Source organism: Haplochromis burtoni, unplaced genomic scaffold (genome assembly GCF_018398535.1).
Source record: "Haplochromis burtoni strain Fernald_Lab_line unplaced genomic scaffold, NCSU_Asbu1 Contig_184, whole genome shotgun sequence".
Lineage (NCBI taxonomy): Eukaryota > Metazoa > Chordata > Actinopteri > Cichliformes > Cichlidae > Haplochromis > Haplochromis burtoni.
In genome coordinates this window covers 988,214-997,852 of record NW_024582545.1, presented here as the reverse complement: position 1 = coordinate 997,852, position 9,639 = coordinate 988,214, and the positions used below count along the sequence as shown (strand labels likewise).

The window sequence follows — 9,639 nt, the reverse complement described above, 5'->3', positions numbered from 1 at the left end:
AACATTTTTTCAAGTCAAGTCTAAAGTCATAAAATTAATGACTCGAGTCTGACTCGAGTCCAAGTCATGTGACTCGAGTCCACACCTCTGCATACTAGTACTTTCAACCTATAAAGGGAGCTTATGTAGGGGAGAGCAGTGTGTCAGGATTTATGAGATGAATCATCATCAATTTGCAAATTTGAACTCTCATCCAATCTCAGTATCAGCGGTATTGATACCATCGATATTTGGGTAGATCCAGCCATCTCTACTCGGCATCCTCTTTTATCAGTTCAGTTAGGGGCTGAAATAACAGACAAGCAACTCAAAAATAATCATTTAGATAATTAGTTACAATAATCATTTACTAACTAATCATTTTGAGTGCTACTTAAGCAAGTTGACTTGAATGTGATAACCATGTGGGAGAATAAGACCTCCATGTCTGACGTTTGTGAGTGTCCATGCATGGTGGTGGTTGTGGAAATGAATATCACATTCCCACTGAGGAAGATGGGTTTAGATACTGTATCCTGCTATGTGACGTGACTCTGCCATCACACAAAATTTGAACATGATATCTTCAACTGCGGATGCTAGAATGCTAACAGGCAGACAAACGAACAATACCAATAATGCAAACATTTCAAAATGTATACTCTTGTTCAAGTGCTGTAAATGTTTGTACTCTGAGGCTATCTGGGTCGAATTCGATATCTGTTGAGGTGGACTTTAGATCCACCGGTGCGGGTCGAGGAAAAGAATGATTTTCATGGTATATTGAAGCTGTACGTGCCATGTCTGTGTGTATTTTTCGTGAAACACTGGTGACTGAACTCTAAGTTCAAAGTGTCTGAGTCTGTGTTTCCACCACATTTGCCCGGCTTCCCATAGAGACAGACACCTGCTGGTCTTTGAAGGATCATGGGTGGAAACAAGAAGGTTCCTGGGGACGTTTCTGTATGGAGCTTGAATGTTTGACTAACTCTTTAGGGTTGGTCACTTCCTCCCACAGTCCGAAGTATACATTAGTTTAATTTTCTTTTTTTTGTTTCTCTTTGTAGTGCTGTGGAGGTCATAAACGTGTAGCTTGACAGATGTTTTGACTTGATTACACACATTTTGTGTGTGTGTGTGTGTGTGTGTGTGTGTGTGTGTGTGTGTGTGTGTGTGTGTGTGTGTGTGTAATCACATAATATGATACCCCCATATACCAGTATCATTCACTAAGTGTTGCCAGTAGAAACAAAGGCAGAAGAATTTTAATCATAGTTTTAAGTTTGACCTTATTTGACCTTGAAGAAAAGGTCATAGGTCCAAAGTACCATGATTTTTAGAATCCCCATAGATTATTCTCTATATGTCTATATGTTCTCAATAAAAGCATGGTATTAAGAAACGCCGTCTTAAAAGCTACTGTATATATAGTGTTAGTGCTACTTTGACCTTCAGATAAGTCTATTAACCTTTAAGGAGAGGTCAGACGTCACAACACGTGGCACACAAGAATTATAGTTTCTAAGTAATATGCATCCATACAAATGTTATAAAAACACTGATAACTATAAATATTAGTTAGTATAGTAGTACAAGTAATATTAGTTAAAGCAGAATAATAACAATTGTGCAGAATCTTTATTAATTGCTTTGTTCTAGACAATACCTTTTATTTTTTTGCTTGTTATTGAAGCCTGTTTCATTGCCACACTGTCAGCTGTTGTATGTGTTGTAAGCTCAATATTCTCTATATTATTTATGAGAACTTATTTTATTTATGAGGAGCAGTGGTATTTTCACGGGAATGACTGAGGGGATTTCGGTGCAACACATGGAGATTTAAACTAGTCCCGTCGCCGTGACCCAGCATCCTTTTCATCTGCTCATCGGGCACGTGAAGAGAGGCAGAGAGTAGGCAATGCAGGTTGTAGCTGTTTATGTGGCATTAGACTGTTTCTAAAGTATATATATATATATATATACTTATATAATTGCCTCAGAGGTCACAGAACGACGTGGTTGATGTGACATGGAAATGTTGCTTGTCATTTTTTAATCACAAACTTGTGTCAGCGTTCCCTCTTCCCTTCATCCTCTTCCCTGTTCCTCGCCTCCGAGGGGCCAGGCTGCCTTCTTTCTCACCTCTGATGTTTATTACACAAACATCACCCAGGATCAAATATTCCTACTTTTTTTTTCCTATCTGGAGAAGCCAAGTGTTAGTGAGAGATAACATGTAGAGTGAGTGGGAGGTGGGGAAAGAGAGCGCTGCAGACTTGTTTATATGTCTTGATCTGACAGGATGAATAATTCAGCAAAGGACTCCCTGGCACCCCGGTAATATTATTAAAAGAATAGTTTGGGCAGTGGTGGGGGTGAAATGAAAATGAAGATGGGAAGCCTTGATTACAGAGGGCACTGTGAATTATTCAAACCTATACCTCCACCTAAAAACACACACAAGTGCAAAATCTGCAGCTCAGGAAGCCATGAATGTCAATATGTTTTTTAGTGATTAGAGGACTTTCAAGAGATTTCCCTGCTTCAATCTGGGACAGGAGCAGGACAGACAGCTTCTCTTTTCCGAGAAGCCTGAGGAATCCCTGCTTTTCTGTAGTTTTTATGCCACTTTTATTCAACTGATATGTTGTTTACTCTGCAGTTTTACAGACCTTTATAAAAGCCATCCCTCTTGATCCATGTCTTCTGCTTAGAAAAACATTCATTAGTTTCAGTCTAGAGATACAAATTCAGTCATGTGTTTATCATCTTCATGGAGCAGACTTTAAGCTGCTTTAGTCAGTGGTTTTACTTTCCCAATTGGTGGTTCATTGTATGTAAAAGTCATTTTAGTGGCACGTCCATCTGTGCAGTTCCTTGAGGCTCCATGAAATCTCTTACCCTCTTTTATCTGATCATTTGAGATTGAAGGCAACGTTATAGTGCAACCCTGTTTTCAACAAAGCTGAAATGCACGGAAAATGTAAATTAAAACAGAATTCAATGATGTGCAAATGGTAAAAGGACAGAATATTACTTGAAATGAAGCACCGCGCGGCAGCATCATCCAGAAAGCTGGAACAGGAGCATGTTTACCACTGTGTTGCATCACCTCTTATTAAAAAAAAACCCAACTTTACAAGTTTAGAAAGTGAGGAGAACAATTGCTGTACTTTTGAAAGAATGTAAGAATGTTTTAAAATGTTTTACTTCAAGCTTTTTGTCTCATAATTGCACCCATGGGTGAAGGGTATGGACTGCAGACAGAGTGCACAGACTGCTTTATTACAGAGCTGTGCTCTTGTTGTAATAGGTGATTAAGGTTTAGCATTAGCTTGCTTAAATCAGCAGGATCTTACCTGAGCAAGATGCCTTCAGGAACGTGAAAGTTAACCATACCATGTGCACTTAAACGCTGTATGCTGTCATAACGTCATGGATGCTGTTTTTCTGGTGTGCACTTATAATAAGCTAGATGCTAATCTTGTCTTTTTCTTTATATGGTAGCGTTTTAACTGAAGTTCACTGGACACTTTATTAGGTTGAGCTCCAGCCTTGACCAGACTGGAGCACCTAATGCCACCAGAACAGCTTTGATTCTTTGTGACGTTGGAAACATTCTTCAGAGATTTTGCTCCATATTTATACAGTTATTCCAGATTTTTCAGCTACACATCCATGATGCAATTCTTCCATTCGACCACATCCCAAAGATGGACTGTTGGGTTGAGATCTGGTGACTGTGGAAAGCAGTGAACCAGTAGAAAAACTGGTCTGAAATACTCAATTCAAAGTCTTCCCCACTCTGTTTGGTGTTAACTTCAGCAGGTTGCCTTAACTGTGTCTACATGCCTAAATGCACTGAGTTGCTGTCATGTGATTGGCTGTTTAGATGTTTGTGTTAACAAGCAGTTAAAGGGGTGCACATAGAAGGCCCAATTTTCTACTTCTTCAGTAATTGTTTCGGTCGTTCCAAACAAGAAACAGCACCGATCGCACATCTCGCCCCAACTCTCACCAATTATAAATCATTTCCATTAGCTCTGTAATAAACACCCATTAGTTAACAAGTCTACAGCAACTTAAAATATAAAATCTCATGTTTAATTTTATGCCAAAGGTAATTTTATGCCAAATGTTGACACTACATTAGGATTCACTATACAAGAGAGTATAGTGACTTGGCTGTGTTATGTACTACCCAACCACATCTGAAGGAAAAAGTGTGTGGCCAAACTAACAGGCAGGGTGAAATCTGCTTTCAGAGCTCCTCTGGTGGCACCCCTCTGTCTCAGTAATCTCTTTACATTAAATTTGTGGCTTTTCCCAAAGTCATGAATTTTACAAATGAGGTCCACCGTTTCAGACAACCGTTCCCCTTAAGTTATTCACAGTGGTATACACAACAAATAAATGACTGTTAGGGTGACAGTTGTGGATAAAATACAATTATAAATGCTTCAAAGAGGAGTGAGTTAAATATCTGCACTCATAGAAAATGATCTCAAACACTTAAAACTGTGAACACCATATCAGAATCAGAATCAGAATCAGAAAGGGTTTATTGCCAGATGTTGAGCAGGTTTACAACATTAGGAAATTGCTGCGGTGCTTCAGTGAAACATACTGTCATAAAAATATAAAAACAAGAATAAGAATTAAAAGTTAAAATTAAAAGTACTAACAAACCATTTTAAAGAGCTTTTAAATGAGCTAAGTGTGAAGCAGCTGCTAACTACACCTCACCATATAGCCAGCTTTCAGCAAATCATTCATTTTAGAGGAGTCTTTCATTTCTTTGGATTATAGAAATTCTTTATTGCTGCAGATCCAGCCACGCTTTTTTGTTTTAACATTGAGGATTTCCATTCGAGACACACCCTAATACCAGCTGCTCCATTAATACTGCTTAGTGGTTAAAACAGCAATGGAAAAAGCTATTAGGAAAAAAATCATGTAGACCTCCCCGGAAAGGCTGTGGGAAGAAAAAGGAGCAGGACTGGGACTGGGGAATACTGGAATTCTTGGGTTGGACACTGTGGGAAGAGGTGATGGTGGGAGGAATCTGAGTCTGGAGAGGTCTTTTCTGTACAGGGAAAACTAAAGAAAGCTCGTGAACTTGGTGCACTGTGTCCACTGTGCAAGGGTTTTTTTTCTCTTAGCTGCCGGCATCAAACATAGACAAATTGTCCACATTCCTCCATGTTGTAATTACTGTTCTTTGAAAAATGGCATATCCCACTGTGCTGTGTCATTAGGATTAGCACCCGGCGTGGTGTTGCTTTCCATTCTATTGTAGCAGAAAACTCAATATCCAATCTGTCACAAGCCATTCTTTGCAGCTACACAATGCCTGGCTGCAATAACAGCTCCTAAATGGATTAATTCTTGCTAGCGAGCGTAATCTGCTACCATTTGTTTTCAGCAGAAAAAAAAAAAGAAACACACCTGAGATCACGACAAGGTGATTTAGATGTGAATACTTGAAGAAACAAATGTGGCTAACAGACGATTCAGTTCAATTAGAGTTTGAAGGTTGAGGTAAAAACAAGAAAGCTTTGTGAGCTGTGAGGTTTTCAATGCAAATAAGAAGAATCATCACGTACAGTATGCCATTAACCCGTGACTCTGTCCCCATGTTTAATCATTTAGACAAATGTTTGCTCTCTGGCTGCAACATGAAAGTGGTTTTAATCGCACAGCTTCCCAGTTCTGTGCAGAATATTTATCTCAAAGTGCTGATTTGCATTTCTGCTGCTCCTCTTGTCTTTCTCTAGAGTTTGCATTCCCCTGTTACTTCTTGTCTGTGATAAATCTGGCATCAGCAGAAAGCTGATGGGAAAATTACCAGAAGAAGAAGAAGATGTATGAGTTGTTGTTTTGCCGTTTTTTTTAAATTTCCTTTGTTTTCTGTGCCGTCTCCAGGTGTGCTGAGCCTCCCGGAGAGTCTGAACCTGCACAGGGACCAGCAACGCTCCGGGAGGGGCAGTGAAGGTCACGGGTACACCCAAGCCGAGCTCCGGACCCTGGAGCAGTCCCTGCTCGCGACCCGAGTGGGAAGCATTGCGGAGCTGAGTGAGTGTGGTATTTTTTTATACACAGAACAAACAGTGAGAGCACACTCAGCAGAGTTCTAACCAGGTGGGAAAGAAGGTTTCACTAGTCTCGCATTATGAAAATCTCAGGATTTTACTTATACCTAAAAGTCTGCTCACAAGACAATTGAAATGCATCTACAGTTCCAGAAGAAATTGGGACTGACGAGGGTCTTTTAGATACTGTGCTGTCAGGCGAAATAACTATTTTCATTAGAAAAGTTATTTTTTAAATGTGTGACTTTATAATTCTCTCGTGTTATTTTGGAGGAATTCTGGCCCACTATTCTTTACACTGCCTCAGTTCATTGAGGTCTGCAGGCATTCATCATGCAGCTTTCTTAATGTCTCTCCACAGCATTTAAGTCGGGTTGAGGTCTGGACCCAAAGTGTTGCAGTGGCCCAGTTAGATTCTGTTCTTTTGCAGCCATTCTATTGTAGATTTGTTTCTTTGTTGGGGATTATTGTCCCGTTGCATGACCCAATTTCGGCCAAGCTTTAGCTGTCAAACAGATGGCCTCACATTTGACTCTGGAATACTTTGGTATACAGAGGAGTTCATGGATGACTCACTGGCTGCATGATGCCCAGGTCCTGTGGCCAAATTTGGTTCTGTGCATTACAGCCAGACATCTCCAGTTCATCTCGTCTGTCCAAGGACGTTGTTCGAAGACTCTTAAAGTTTATTCAGATGGAAATTTGCAAACCCTAGCTGTGCTGCCATATTCTTTTTAGACAAAAGAGGCTTTCCTTTACAGTCCTCCAAAGCAGCTATGCTTGTTCAGTCTTTTTATAACAGCACTGTCAAGAACTCTAAATTTTATCACGCAAAATAAGTCTGAGAAGCAGCTCTTGGGTTTTCTGCAGTTTCTCTGAGCATTGCATAGTCTGACCTTGGGGTGAATTTGCTGGGACAGCCACTCCTGGGAAGACTGTTAAAACACAACTGTGTTAAGACACAGCTGAATCATCCAGACCTGCAAACTGGCAAAAGCCTGGCTGTTACTTACCCTCTTATTTTGCGGTAGATGTGGGTCAAGGGGTAGAACAGGGCACCTACTAATCAGAAGGTTGGTGGTTTAATCCCTGGCTCAATGCCAAAGCATCTTTGGGCAAGACACTAAACCCCAAGATGTGTGAATGACAGATAGAAAGCATTTAGACAGAAACAAAGTGCTTAAGTGGATGACATATGTTGTATAAAGTGCTTTGAGTGCTCAGGTATAGTAGAAATGGACAGTAAAGATGTACTTTGTTTATGACAGGACTCCAGAGATTCCTGTCAAAACTCTTTTCACATGTCTGTAGATCAACTGCTCTGAAATTGAAAAGAAGCAAGTCTTGTAAGATGTTGGTATTCAGCTATTTTGACCTCTACTGGAGAAACACAAATATGTGCTGGACGCTCTAAAAAGTGTTTGTCCAGAATTTTTCTGGAGAAATGCAGGCGATTTCTCATTTGTCTTTCTGCACTGGACTGCAGAATCACGGAGCTTTGAGCACTTTACACAAGCTGTATAGCTCGGCCTTAGTAGGTCTCACACTGTTAGAAGATACAGGCGGCAACGGGCTGTGTGCAAGATAAGTCAGAATAAACATAAAATATATGCTCATTGATCTCATAGCTATAAAATTTTTATATGAAATTCTATAAATCACACATGCCAGCAGTAGGTTAGAGTTAAATCTTTTGAAGGTTTTCTCTACTTCTGTTTAAATTCTGTAGATTTAATTCTTCTATTGATTGTAAAATCGACATTAAATACTCAAATTTAAAGAAACTGAATACTGACTTATAATACTGTTGCACAGACACTATGTGTAAATCCTCTAAGTCCAGCATGCAGCATATTATAAATGTTGCAGTAATTGTTGAGCACATTAAAACCGATCTCTCAGGGACTTCCATCTGTGTCCATCTGCTAAATAGGCCCATTAGCGTGAAGGAATGCAATCTCGCTGTCCCTGTGGGCTGTCACGGTGGTCTGAGGTCGCCCGGCATTATGCTGCTGTCCCTTCACCGCTCACCTCATCCACCTCTCCACCCTCGCTTCCCCCTGTGACACGCTGCAGCCAGTTACTGTTTGATTACAGCTGTTCTAGCACCTGTTTATGAGTTTCCCCCCTCCGGGAACCTTTAAATCCAAGGTCACAGCCTCCGAGGCTTTTAACCTCAACTTGAAAGGAAGAGCTCCACCTTTAACTCCGGCACCTCCCCTGCCTCCTCCCCCATCCTCGTCCATTTCACAGTCTCACATTAGATCATCCTGTCCCCCGCAGACGTTTGCACAATGTGATGCTGTATGTTTGTGTCCCGGGCGAGCGTTTGCTTCGACCCCCGCAGCACATTAAAAACAGTAAGTCACCGCGCAGCAGCGCTTCACACAGGAATTCAAGGTCTTGTTTTCAGCCTGGAGGCAGTTTGTAAAACATGCCGTCCTTCATCATCACCATAATCATCATCTATACTGGGATACAATCGACACAAGAGAAGAAAATGTTCTTCAGCTTGTTATAATAACACAAAAGTAATCCACTCTTCTACCACTGTAAGGGTTGTTTTTCAAACCGGCCTTGTTTGACCTTTTAGTTTACTTTCTCCCAGCACTTGTCTGACCTTTGGCTTTGTCAGGAAACAGCACCATTAATATGTATAACTACTACTGTTCAATAGTCACCGAGTGGTGGCATACGGGTGGAGAGGACCCATATGAAGTCTGCAGGAAACTAAGAGGAGGACAAAAACAGGCCAAGGTCCAAAAACACTCCAAAAAGCAATAAAGTACTTGCAAAAACATGCTTACTAAAATAAGAAACAGAGAAGACTGTGAGTATACATAGATAATAAAGTAGGAATCCAGAAGGGAACAAACTAGGAAATGACTTGATTGCTTGACCAAAGAGAGAGAGAAGGAAGGGAAGAATAAGCTTATCATCTGATCAGGAACCATCATGATCTGTCATGATCTTTGATCTAAAACTTTACTCTCTCAGCAGTCTTAGGTTGTTTTTGTTTTTTTTTAATTGTCCCTTTGTTGTCTGTGTCTCGCTCTAGTAATCTGTGTACCTTGTTATGTGTACTTCCTGCCTTATTCTGAAGAGGTACTTTACTCTCTACGAACCTGTGTTGTATTATTGTTATCTTTGGACTTGTCCCACTCTTGTTTCCCCCTCATTAGTGTCACATGTGTTTAATTGGTAACCCTGATTGTTTGTTATGTTGCCCTCCTGTCCTGCCTGTCTCTTGCTTGCTTGTGAATTACTGATAACTTTTGTTTGCTCTTATAATTGTTGGGGTTCTGATGACTTTTTGGATTTGACTTGCTAAACTCAGGAGCTTCTTTTGTTGCCATTATCCAGAGGTGGGACCAAGTCATTGTTTTGCAAGTCTCAAGTAAGTCTCAAGTCTTTATCCTCAAGTAAGTCTCAAGTCAAGTCTCAAGTCAAGTCTCAAGTAATGTCAGGCAAGTCAGAGTCGAGTCTCAAGTCACTGGTGTAAAAGTCCAAGTAAAGTCACAAGTCTGAAATTTTGAATTTCAAGTCCTTTCGAGTCTTTAAAAAAAAA

General features: G+C 40.4%; 1 protein-coding gene across 2 annotated transcripts in view; it reads left to right on the top strand.

The window, feature by feature from the left end:
• LOC102312970 (ankyrin repeat and BTB/POZ domain-containing protein BTBD11-A) overlaps positions 1–9,639 on the top strand; it is a 269,350-nt gene that overhangs the window by 158,497 nt on the left and 101,214 nt on the right. For both annotated transcript variants that reach the window (XM_005934225.3, XM_005934224.3), the window contains exon 2: positions 5,905–6,054. In XM_005934225.3, coding sequence (XP_005934287.1) covers positions 5,905–6,054 — 150 coding nt within the window. The remainder of the gene's footprint in view (positions 1–5,904; positions 6,055–9,639) is intronic.